We start from the raw sequence: 13,002 nt of genomic DNA, 5'->3' as shown, positions 1-13,002 counted from the left end.
TAATGCATTTTTACCCTTCATATACAATGTAACAATGTAATGTAATGTAGGGTAATTGCACAGCGTTATATCGAATCAGCGCTAAACGGGGCAGCGTTAAGCAGGGTATTACTGTATGAAACTTTTTTTCAACAAAATTTTGTTTGCGAATTTCAGAATGTTTTGGTTGATTTTCCATGAATGATGAATGATTTCAAATGAAAAATCATACTGAGCATTCTTAATTTTTATATTACTTTACTTTTTTTTTCATTATTAGTTCATACCTGTGTTACAACAACAATTGAAAATCTTTATTTCTGAAATATAGGAATGATATATATTATAAAAAAGGAATAAATATACATTTAACATACCAATCGGTGGTATTACAATAATCATAAACACAAAAAAAAATCACAAAACAAAAATCATTTGAGTCAGTAAGCCAAATCGAACAATTTTACAACCACGAACAGCGAACACGCTGCTTTTCATTCATCCTTCATAAATGTACCGCTACATACCTGTGTCCAATAAAGATGGATATTTTTCAACAATATGATGTATTATTCTACGAAAAATTGGTTGTGGAATATACGAACGAAAATGGTTTAGCATTGCCAATTATTTGTTTCAATCATATAAATCTTCCAAATTCATGGTCCACCTGATCCGGTGAAAGTTCCACAATATTGAGACACTCATTTTTCTCTTAGGTTATTGATTTTGTTGAGCCAAATATTTTGAGAATCGATATAATTTCCATGAGATGTTTCAAGGATTTGAATTTTTTTTCGAGACATTTTTTGATTCTAATTTTAAACAATAAATGAGTTTGAAAAACAATAATTCACTTTTTTTTGTGCACCTTAAATACCTTTTCACGATCTGTTTTTGAAAATCATCATTTGTTACTGTGAAGAAAAAATCAGAGTTGAAAATAAAACAATACATCTGCCACTAAGTTGTAAATTTAATCCAAAAGGAAAGACGCAGCTTAAAGGTTAAATTCATAGAGAACGAATTCTCGTCGCTTAAGTATACTGTTGGTGAGCAAATTCAATTACAGAACTGTACACCACTAATCAATATTATTATCAATGTGAGTCATTAATGCGGCAAAGCCAAGCGAATGCAGTCATTCAATAGAACATAGAAAGAATTCGAATTTTGATAAGGACACACGTGATTTTCAAAAAAAAACACGTGATTTTCATTTTGTATGGCATTGTATGAGTATTTGACTATGAAATCTTGCCTGAATATACTCATCAATCATTTTCGAATCATTTTCATTTTTGTTTGTTCCAATTTCATCACACATCATCATTTTATTTTTTTTTTATCATTTAAATTCTACCATTTGGTATTTGGTATTTGGTAATAAGTTATTATTTCGGTTATTTTATTACCTGATACCTGAAATTAATCAATTTTTTTCAATAATTCCAATGAAAAAAAGAAATGGCAGATCAAGATCCTGACGGCATGGCCAAACGGAGTTTGGCATAGAAATTGTTCTCAAGCATATGAAAAAGTTTCGAATTCGAAAACATTCAAATCTATTGAAATATTGTATTATTGAAGATTTGAGATAAAAAATAAAAATCGAAATGCAATGTTCGAATCATGATGGCAAAATAATCGACAACAGTATGGTTGTACTACATAATCTCTACCTCCTATACTGCTGCATATGAAGCTATTTGGATATTGCTCGAATTTCCTATGCACGACAAGTCTCATGCAATATATCGACTTCCGGTGAACATGCCCAGAAAACAACCGATGTATTTTTGTGAAAAGCGATTCCACAAAAACAAATCTGTCGTCTTTGTGAAAGAGCTGATGCTGAAAGCCTTTTTCAAACTCAATGCAGAAGATTCAAATGCAAATGAGTTTCTTTATACAGAACTTTGTGAACACTTTTGGAACACGTTTGGAATAAGCGCTGTAAAAAGTGGGAGCCAAGACTGCGTCACGTTCCAATAATTTCAAGGATCCACTATATAAGTGCTCGCGAATCTGATTGTTTTTTTTCTTCTTCTGTTACTGCTTCAAAATGTCAAAGATCCAAAAAGTTATGAAGACCTTACAACTGTCGATTTGTACTACCTTCAAGGAAGCCGCCATCTTAAGGAGGTTTAGTGGCCAATGACAGTGAATGGATAGAATGTCTCACTGAAAACAAATGTGTACAATCTTCCAAAGCAAATTCGTCAACTCGTAAATATATTAATATTCCAATTGAAAATCACCAGAAAATCATCTGGCTTACCGGAACTACAGAAATAAAGATTAGTTTCTTAAAAAAAATAAAAAAAAATATTTCAATTTCAAATATTCACAGTATTGGGTGAAAATTCTGAATTGGATTCAGGTGTAACTGAATTGAAAATTTATCGTAAAGTTCGTTATCAAATTATATCACGTATTGGCAAGGATATGAATCAATTTGAAAATTATTTTAAAAATTTGATTGATAAATTGATTCGCATTGTTAAATTTAATCCATGGCCATATACTGAATAAATTCTCCCAATATTCCAAAAAAATATATTTGATGCTAATTCTTATATTTTTCTGTTGTGATTGTTTGGAACATGAACAACAATGATTAACGAATTGTTCAATTAAGAACTTTTGTGCATTGTATAAATATAACCGTAGTTCATTGAAATAAATATATAACTGTTTTGTTCGTGTAGTGTATACATCTTGTGTTCTTATTTTCAACAACTGTGTAGCAAAATATTCAACATTTTCCTTTGTTTTTTTGTTCAACAAATGTCATCAATTAAATCTAAAAACTGGATTCAAATTACAATAAATTCAAATGTATTTCCTTTGACTTTGAATAAAAAAATTTTTTGTAGTTATTGTATCATTATTTAAGAAAAAAAAATTACCATTCATCATAAATATGTATAACAGCGAACAATGGTCAAATGAATATATTATATAATAATATAAAATGAATCCAAATAAGTCACATTAAATGAATCTCGTCGATCATCATCATCATCATGTTCATCGTGATGATAATGATAAATGATTTTGATAGAAATAATATTATTATTATGGCCACCACCATTATCATTATCATCATCATGGCTTGTTGTCTTGATGATGATGATGATGATGAACAATTTAAATATTCGCACTCCATATAGCCATAAATCCGTGCGGAGGATGTTGATATTTAAATTTTTTATGTCCATCATCATTGTATGATATATATCCACATGACATAATATGACATGTGATATTATATTTTGGTCACAACAACAACAACAATAACAATTCAATGGTTGAGATAAAAAAAATAATGCAAACCTACGCTATAGAGGTCATTCAAAAAAAAAAAAAAAAAATATGAACGTGGAACAAGATATTCTTTCAAACTTCAAGATCGGTCAAAACCAGGGCGGTCACGATTAAAATATGTTTTCCATGTTTATTAAGTGTCCATTTCATTTTCGGTATGCATAATAATAATGATATATATTGTTTATCCGTAATGAATGAATTTCCGGGCCATCATAAATCAATTTATAATCGGTTGTCCGTCATAACGAATTTTCACATCATCATCATCATCATCATCATCATCGCAACGATGAGTTTATTTACAACAACAACAACAACAAAAAAATGCTCATTTCATCTGAATTCAATTGATCGATTTGTTTTTTTTTCTATTCTGGATCAACAAAAAATTGTCAAATATCAAAAATTGTAATGAAAAAAAAATTGGAACAACAACAACAACAAAAAAACAGTAAAAATTGTCAGCCAACAGTGTTTGACGAAAGAGAAATAGATAGATTTCCGTACCAGAAAAAAAATTCATGAAAATTCAAATCAAATCAAAAAAATTTAGTTTGACAACACAATCACAGGCTGATGATGGATTTATCATTCACAATGATCTACATTATTATCGAAATTGAAAATGAAATAAATGATGATAATGTTGATTTTATGCCGGTGAAAAATGTATTCTCGAAACATGATATTATCATGTCAAAATTGTTATATTTTTTTTTTGTTTGTTTGAACATTCGATTTCTTTCCAACGAATTTTTGCCCCATTACGTGAAGTAAAAAATTTTTTTTTTCAAATCAAACCTGTTTAATTAATAAATAATTAGTGTGTGTGTGTGTGTGTGTGTGGGTTAGTGATTTGTTGAAAGCACACACAATCATCATCATCATCATCTATTGAATGGATGCATTTTGTCGTGATGATCATTCGTAGTCGTCGTCTTCGTAATCATTACAATTACCATATAATCGTTGGTCATTTGTGAGATAATCTTTTTTGAATTGCAAAAATTTCTTTTGTATGATAATAAAACAAATGTGTCATCGCCTTTATTTTCTGTCATTAATTCAGTTCAAGTAAATCATCATTCTATTGACCTGATTTGAAATTTGAAATATATACACAAATGCAAATCACAATTTGAATGTCATCTGATTGTTGTTGTAAGGGGAAATTGTTTTCATTTTTTTTTGTCATTGTTGTCGTTTTCTCTTTTTTTTTCACCTATTGATATTGAATCAATAGGAGGGCAAAAAGGAAAATTTTCATTTTAATCGATCATTATTGAATTTCATCATTTCATCAATATATAAAATCATCATCATCATTTATCATATTTGTTTTCATTGAATTGTTTTCATGTTTCACAAGATTGATACATTATTTACAATTGATCACATCATCATTAATAAGTTCATGATCTAAAATGCAATGATAACCAGAACAACAATTGTATTGACCGAAAATTGTCCAAACACCAAGAACAGAAAAAAAAAATTTTGTTGTTGTTGTTGTTGACATTTTTATCAAATGTTCACATCTTGAAATATTTACTAGGCTTAGCCAAAAAAAAAAAAAAAAGAAATCATCTCCAATCTCTTAGTGGTAATAAATTTTAACGCCACTTGTTTACAAGTGATGATGTTGATTATCATCATGTTGATTAAGATATATCTGAAATCTGTACACTTTACACGCCTTTTTCATTAATATCCGGAACATTTTTTTTTTAATTTTTATTTTTAAAGCTGTTGATTTGTAACAATAGTTTTTTTTTCGTTCACATTGATGAAAGATATTTCACAAGCATTGATATATATCACTTGATTTGATTGGATCATCATTTGGATCACCAGTTAAGTCAAGTGTTGGACTGAATTTGAATGTGATAATTAATGATGATGATGATGATGATGAACTTTTGCAAGGAAACTAGCTAGAAAAGTAATTAATCTATTAATCAATCTAATCGATCACTATGACAACATAATAATGATTTTGTGGAAAAACAAGATATCATCCCTGATTTTTTTCCCCCCATAAGTAGATGATTTGATTAATTTGTACATCTTTAAATTTTAATTTTAATTTACAAACATGAAATCAATGTTTGTCTATGTCCGTTGTTTAAAATAATCAAAAAATCAAAAAAAAAAAAAAATTCAAACTCAAAAATCAGCAATAGAAATTGACACAAACGGACAAAACAAAGTTTTTTCCCTTTTCATTTTTTTTACCGCTTGATATTTCTTCGCTTGATCAACTTAAATCAACAAAACAACTAGCTGACCTATCAATCAAAAGATCAACCAAGCAGCCAACCAAATGGAAAAAAAACGATCAAATCGTGGAAAAAAAAATAATATTTTCTCTTCACTGATCATCGAATTGATCATCATCATCATTATGATGATGAAAAAGATCGATTCATCGATGATGATCTAAATTTAGCATTGAGACACCATGTTGAATCATATACAGATATGATTCACACTCAATCAATTCACAAGAAGAAAAAAATCGGATCCAATTTGACCAATTGACCAACATATACCAATTGAATTGAATGAATTGGACTGTCCAAACTTGAATGATTCGTTGATTTTATTTTTAAAAACAAATAAAACATGAAGAAAAGTTTAAGAACATTTCATAGTCAACAACAACAACAACAACAACAAATCATTTGCCATCATTACCAGAAGCATCATCAATAAATTTCACTTTTGGGATGTAAAAAAAAATAAATAAATTTTCGATCATATTTCTATTGATGAATGATTTTCAATCCATCTATCAATCAATAAAAGTAATATAATAATAACAGATTATTTAAAATTTGATGATGTTGATGATGATTTGATGGATAAAATCGATCGATGGATCGATCGATTGATTGATTGATTACCGGGTGAGATGTGCAACTTGTTGTTTGGTCAAATCGAATCAAATGACCATAGCTATATAGAAACGAAATTTTTTTTTTTTTTTTTTTTTTGATGCGGATAAATCAAATTCAAATGCACGAACACACACACACACACACACACACACACACACTACTCAAGATGAAATGCATGAAAAGTGAAAAAAAATGATGAAAATCGGGATAAAATATTTAAAAAAAAATTATTTGAATCAATCGATCGAATCATTCATTGATCGTTCATTTACTCAGATTGATTCTATTATTGGATATAGATGATCGGCATCTGTCGAATTGAATGATTTAATGTTGTCGCCCGATATATATATATATATTTTTTTTTTTTGGTTATTCAATGTTGTGGTCAGTCAATCTAATCTATCAATATACCCATGATGGCAATGAACGCGAGAGAAAAGGAATGGAAAAAAAACAATAGAAATCATAATCACTTGATAATTGCTTTCGATCATCATTACCATTTTTAACCAGATATTTTGTTTTCTTTTCATTTCGGTAGATGAATCTTTTTTGTTCAGATTTTATTGATTGATGATGTTCGAAATGGACAAAATGATTGTGAACTGATGATGATGATGATGATGATGAAACAATCGTTTAGTCAAATTGAATGCTGTCGATTGACGAAAAAAACAAAAAAAATTTGTTCTTGTTTGATAAACAGTCTGTTAAAATATTCATCAAACATCACATCATCATCATCGTCATTATTACCATTCATTTATCATCATCGATGATAATAATGATGATGATAATGAGTATGAAGATGTGCGATGATCATCATCATCATCATCATAATCATAATCATCATCATCATCATTCAACACCATTATTCAACCAAAAACAAAAACAAAAATTTCGGGCGCTGCCGTCATTGACCATTGATTCATTCATTGTGTATTTTCCAAATTTATCTGATTTGCATCCACGAACGAAAGAAAAGAAAAGAAAACGGATTTCTAAACATAAACCTAATCTATTCGTCGTCAATGAGTATATGAATTTGAATGTAATGAATGAATGAATGAATGAAACTAAATTGGCTCTCCCATCATCATCATCATCATCATCATCATCATATACGCTATATGGACAATCGATGGACAATGTTTTTTCCACTTTTTTTTCAACTGGCCTACTCAAAAAAAAACTATTGATGAATGATGATGATGATGATGATGACGAATATATTTATTATCATCATCATTAAATTGTCGATATTATATCCAATTCGTGAATGAACAAATATTTATACCCGAAAAAAAAAATTTTTTTTCAAACGAAGAAGAATTGATCATATGACAATCAAATGTTCATTTCATTTCATTTCATTTTTTTTTATTTTGATTTGTCGGTTATTTATTTATTTGATTGAAGAAAATTTTTTTTTTTTTATTGCCCGTCCAATATATGTTATCATTATTGGCAGCATCCATTCGAATGAATTGGATTTAATACTTTTTTTCGGTTGTTTTTGTTGTTGTTGTTGTTGTTGAATTCGATTCAGTCAAATTGGAATGTTTGTAGTTTTTGTTATATAACTAAAAAAGAAAAAAAAATGCCATGATGCCATGATACTAGGAGATCATAAAAAAAATGAAAAATTTTTTGAGAAAAAAAAATTGTTATTGCCCCCCCCCCCTCCAAACAATCATCTACAATTTTAGGTCAAAAAAAAAAATTTTTTTTATTTATTTGATTTCAATGATGTTTGACCATTATTATTATTATTATTATTATGCTACTGGTCAAGTAAATATCATAGCTATATAGCCATATCGATCGTATGTTGTTGTTGATTAGAAAAAAGAGAGAGAAGAAAATTGTACAATTGATGATGACCGGATCGATTCAATTGGATTCATTCATTCATTGTTTGGGTTGAATTAGAAAAAAAAATTTTTTTTTTTTTTGGAACAAAAGAACCTATATAGTTGATGATGATGAATGATCATTGGTCAATCTTGAAAGAGAAAAAAAAACGATACGAGGTAATAAATACAATACACTACATAATATTCGATTCAATTAGAATCATCAATCGTCATCATCATCGTCATCATCGTCATCATTATCTTTCGTGAGAACCGTAGAAAAAACAAAAACAAAAAAAATGTTTATGCTAATCGTTCATCCATCCATCCATCCAGATTCTATTGTTTAGAAAAAATTTTTAGATGTCATTCAAAAACAACAACAACAACAAAATTGGTTGTCCACATTTGTAGTCGTTGTTGTGTTATTTCGATGTCAGGGTGGTAACAAACAAACAAAAAAAAACTCCATGAAGTGAGTGAAAGAGAGAGAGAGAGAGAGAGAGAGAGAGAGAGAGAGAGAGAAATCATTTGTCTGGTTCGAGTACATTGGATATGATCTAGATATTTTTTTTTTCGCTTCCATTCTTTTTTTTTGGTTTTATGAATTTTTTCCAGCTATTTAAATTAAATTTTTCATCTTATTATATGGATGATGGAAAGTTTTTTTTTTGTTACGGTAGCCATGATGGTTGTAATAATACAATTATGATGATGATGATGATGATGATGGGAAACATGTTGCATGTCTGATAGCCAAATCCATTGTCGAGTTATTTTTTTCATTTTATTTTTCTAAATTATAAAATTCTGTATGAATCAAATTGAAAACAAACATAACTAAAATTTGTTACATAATAAATTATTAAATTAAAATCATATATGTTGATGTTTCTTTTTTTTTTGTTATGGTCGAAATATTAATAATAATTTGACCGATATGAAAATAATAATACTGGCCACTAGATAGCTTGCTTCAAATACAAATAAAACTTCAGGCCATGTTTCTAGATAACGGGCAATCAAAAATGGTGTGAAAATTGTTGCCAACCCGGCAAAAAAGAATAATAATGAACCGATTCGATTTGATAATTTAAAATGACGTTCAGTAAATGCTAGAATTGCTGGCCACATGGCTGAAAAACCGTAACCAAGTAAAACGGTTGTAATATAGATGATTGTTCGATTATGACGTCCAAAATAAAGACAAGTTTGTGCAGCAATTATTATGACAAAATGATAGGTCATGATTATGTCGGGAGTCAATTTAAGAGAAATGAATGCCGTTACTAATCGACCGATTGTATAGGCAGCCGATAAAACAGAAAGAACATGAGCAGCTTCAGAGGGTTCAATAGATAAATGTTGTAACATTGTAGGTGAATAATAGAAATAACCCAATTCGGCTGCATCATAAGTGCCCAAAAGCAATGCAACCAGAATTAACTTGAATTTTCTTAATGATTGATATTCACTAATATGATTGCTACTAACACCGGTTACTGTTTGAATTTCTTCACTATCATGTTCATCATCAAAATCACCAGATTTACGATATCTTCGTATGATGAATAATATCAGAAAAATTATAGGCACTATTATTTGGATCGCACCAACAATTGCAAATGGTGTACGTAGGGATTTTATTCTCATTGCCGGAGTCTCTTGTGTAGAATTTCCCGATACATATGGTGAAATCAAAGTAGGACTTATGATTGTACCGAGACCATACATAAATTGTGACGATTGCATCACAGAAGCATGTTTATTTGGCCACATTTCAACAAGCCAGATATTGTTGGAACTATCCCATGAACCACCACCGATTCCATTAAATGTTACCGCAGCAAACAACAGGTAGACTGAACCATAATATGGAACAAAAGCCATCGTCACTGCGATTAGCGATACCATACATATGAGTACTAATTGTCGATTAAGCCATTTGTAGATTGTTCCACCTAATAGATCAATGAAATTATTTAAATAAATTTAGTTAATGATTCATGATTTTCGGGTTAATAATTTACTTAATGATCCGATGAGATAACCAAGTGATGAAAATGTTGCAAGATAACCAATTGTTTCTTCTGAAACCTGGTAAATTTTACTCAAATCAACCAAAGCTGGCCATAATGTATTCGATGTTATTCCCTTGTGATTAAAATTCAAATGATTAGCATATGAACAGACCACAATTAAAATGACTCACAAATGCAAAATGATTGACAAAAATACACGACGAATAAATCAGATTGATCCATTTAGAGTTGATGTTTTCCATTTTTGAGCTGACAATAATCAAATAATTTTTATACTTATGTTGCAACCAACAAAAAAACGCCGCATCTAATAAATCACATCGAGTATTGCTATTCAGAAAAAAAAATCCAATTAAAATGATAAAATTATCATAAAATATCTGAAAAAAAACTTACACTCATGTTGATAATCATAAAAAACAATTAGATCAAATTAGGGAAAATGATACTATATGATATGATGATTTAAATACAATGATGATATTTTTAGTTGATCCAAAAACCCCAAACATTAATTTGTTTTTTTTTCGAATGTTATTGTGTTTGCCATTCAGCAACATGTTCGGCACCGAACATAAATGACGATTCATTGGGCATTCGAAAAATTCTGCACACATTTAACCAGCTATTCTAATGAGATGGAAATTGCACGATTAGCGGATATTTTTTCATTTTTATCTCATTTTTTCGATTTTTGTTACAAAAATTTATCGATTTTGTCAAATTTGTTGCCATTTATAGAAGAGAAAAATGTAAATATTTTTCGAATAAATTTGTTTTTATTTGAAACAATTGAAAATAGAAATAAATCAAATGAATTTGTTTTTTTAGGGAAAAAATCAATGTCTGATTACTCGTATATCGATTGATGATAAACAAACTATAAAAAGTACCAAAAACCGTGCAGACTCATTGGATTATATACTAAATTACAAAAAATAAAATTATAGCGTAGTAAATTTAAATTTCGAAATTGAATCGGAATGTGCAACAGATGAAACATCATCATTATCATCATCATCATCATCATTAATATTTAGGTCATCATTTTCGTGCTTCTTTAAGCATTTTAACAATGATCGGCACAATGGTTTTGTATTGATGTTTACCAACCATCGATGCATCTTCGGATGCCATAATAGCTTTAAGATCGGTCCATGTGGCCGGATCATATTTAGCATCACATTTATCCAATGATGAATATTCTTTACAAACTAATTCAATGTTTTCTTCAGCCTATATTTTTACACATATATGATTAGTTAATAGATTGATTGTATTGTTAGTTTAAAACACTTACAATATCACTGATCATATCATTGAAATAATCGCCTGTTTCACCACTGCATAGATTTGTAATATGATTGATGGCACATTCGCGTAATGAATGTGAACTGCAACAGGCACCACCAAGTCTTAATGGTTTAGGCATATTGGATACTTTTTCCATCATGACCATATGTTTATCTGCACATAATCGTACAGCATCAGCTTTTGAATTATCAGTAAAACAACCAATATGTCTCAAGAATTCAGCACGTTCAGCCGGATTATCACAACGTGTATGTAAATGATTTTCAAGATCGTTCATCACTTTGATTGTAATTGATTTCAATGCACCTTTAGCACATTCACGTGCATGATCAGCCAAACATTTTAATCCTTTTTTAGCGTTACTAAATATTGAAACATTAATTTATGGAACAGGGGGGCATAATTCTATATTTGGTAATATTTATACTTACTCACACATGCCAACAACTTCACCATCATTGGTCGGTATTTTGAGATTACGATTAGCCAAAAAACTAATCTCATATGCACATTGATCTAATTCTTCAATTGTTTTGCATGCACACCAAAATCCTGGTAAGACAGCGGCAATAACAGCTATTACATTTACGATTGAATGATTAGTCAACAAAAAACAAAAATTTAAAATAAACAAAAAACAAACACTTACCGAAACCTAATAGAAATTTCATTTTTAAAATAAAATTTTTGTTTTCAAAACAACAACAACAACAACAAACAATTTCTTGCTGTGTGTATTCAATTCGGGCTATTTAAGCACTGAAGTTGTTTCCCATTGTTGATTGTCAAATTTATATATTTTCAGCCAATTCCATTCAATGAAACTGAAAAAAAGTGATGATTAGTTTGAAAGATGAAAACTTGTGATAATTAATTCGTTAATTGTTTGACAGAACAAAAAAAAATGAACATTTACCAATTTAAATTTAAATTGCTTCAAGTCATCATCATCATCATAATTACCGCAATCATTATCATCATCGCGAATTATAGTAGCTAATGAAACAAAACCAAAAAAAAAAAAAAAACAACAACAACAATGATTCTTTCAAACGCGCTAATGATTTACTATTTTGACCCCCACATCAAAATCGATTAATCGAATATACCTTTGTATACAAATACGAAAAAAAAAACAAAATTGATTGAAAATTTTGGAATTCCTGGTCTCACATGAACAATAATGATGATTATGAATTGTAAAAAAAAAAAAATTTCAATCCAGTTGTATATGTACAAAACGAACAAACGAACGAATGAAAAAAAAACAAATCCATATTTTATGATGTAATCATCAAATGTTGATAATGAATTTAACATATTATGGAATCTTCCTACCGAAACGAAACGCCTAATTTTTTTTCATAATTTAAAAAAAAGATGAAAAAAAATTAGCATGAGTCATGTGTGTGTAAAAAAAATAATAATAATATCAATCAAACAATCAATCGAACCATGACGATTGATTGAAAGATAATAAAATGATAAAATAATAACATCCATTTCTATCTATCTATTAGAATGCATATATATGCCTTTATTTCTCAATGTCAAGGTGAAAAAGAATAATCATTA

General features: G+C 29.1%; 2 protein-coding genes across 2 annotated transcripts; both read right to left on the bottom strand.

Annotated features, from left to right (window-relative positions):
- Window positions 1–8,962: 8,962 nt before the first annotated feature.
- LOC124497249 (major facilitator superfamily domain-containing protein 4A) lies at window positions 8,963–10,873 on the bottom strand. Its single transcript, XM_047060882.2, has 4 exons — window positions 10,510–10,873; window positions 10,284–10,443; window positions 10,102–10,225; window positions 8,963–10,032 (listed from the first exon to the last, which is right to left on the bottom strand). The coding sequence occupies exons 2-4, from the start codon at window positions 10,353–10,355 to the stop codon at window positions 8,978–8,980; spliced, it is 1,251 nt and encodes a 416-aa protein (XP_046916838.1). The 5' UTR covers window positions 10,356–10,443; window positions 10,510–10,873; the 3' UTR covers window positions 8,963–8,977.
- Window positions 10,873–12,496, bottom strand: LOC124497250 (uncharacterized). Its single transcript, XM_075733046.1, has 5 exons — window positions 12,344–12,496; window positions 12,077–12,251; window positions 11,859–12,003; window positions 11,414–11,789; window positions 10,873–11,349 (listed from the first exon to the last, which is right to left on the bottom strand). The coding sequence occupies exons 2-5, from the start codon at window positions 12,096–12,098 to the stop codon at window positions 11,158–11,160; spliced, it is 735 nt and encodes a 244-aa protein (XP_075589161.1). The 5' UTR covers window positions 12,099–12,251; window positions 12,344–12,496; the 3' UTR covers window positions 10,873–11,157.
- Window positions 12,497–13,002: the final 506 nt, after the last annotated feature.

The sequence above is a fragment of the Dermatophagoides farinae genome, chromosome 7 (assembly GCF_024713945.1).
Source record: "Dermatophagoides farinae isolate YC_2012a chromosome 7, ASM2471394v1, whole genome shotgun sequence".
NCBI lineage: Eukaryota > Metazoa > Arthropoda > Arachnida > Sarcoptiformes > Pyroglyphidae > Dermatophagoides > Dermatophagoides farinae.
Note: the sequence above shows the minus strand (reverse complement) of the source record. Positions and strands in the feature narration are given on the sequence as shown.

What these genes read in the sequence shown, in the direction of transcription:
- LOC124497249 (XM_047060882.2), bottom strand. Translation starts at nt 10,355, where the DNA reads ATGGAAAACATCAACTCTAAATGGATCAATCTGATTTATTCGTCGTGT. An exon ending in TTGTCAATCATTTTGCATTT is followed by an intron (nt 10,226 to 10,283) that starts GTGAGTCATTTT and finishes TTTAATCACAAG; the next exon opens with GGAATAACATCGAATACATT. An exon ending in TTATCTCATCGGATCATTAA is followed by an intron (nt 10,033 to 10,101) that starts GTAAATTATTAA and finishes TTGATCTATTAG; the next exon opens with GTGGAACAATCTACAAATGG.
- LOC124497250 (XM_075733046.1), bottom strand. Translation starts at nt 12,098, where the DNA reads ATGAAATTTCTATTAGGTTTCG. An exon ending in GAAGTTGTTGGCATGTGTGA is followed by an intron (nt 11,790 to 11,858) that starts GTAAGTATAAAT and finishes TTCAATATTTAG; the next exon opens with TAACGCTAAAAAAGGATTAA. An exon ending in ATGATATGATCAGTGATATT is followed by an intron (nt 11,350 to 11,413) that starts GTAAGTGTTTTA and finishes GTAAAAATATAG; the next exon opens with GCTGAAGAAAACATTGAATT.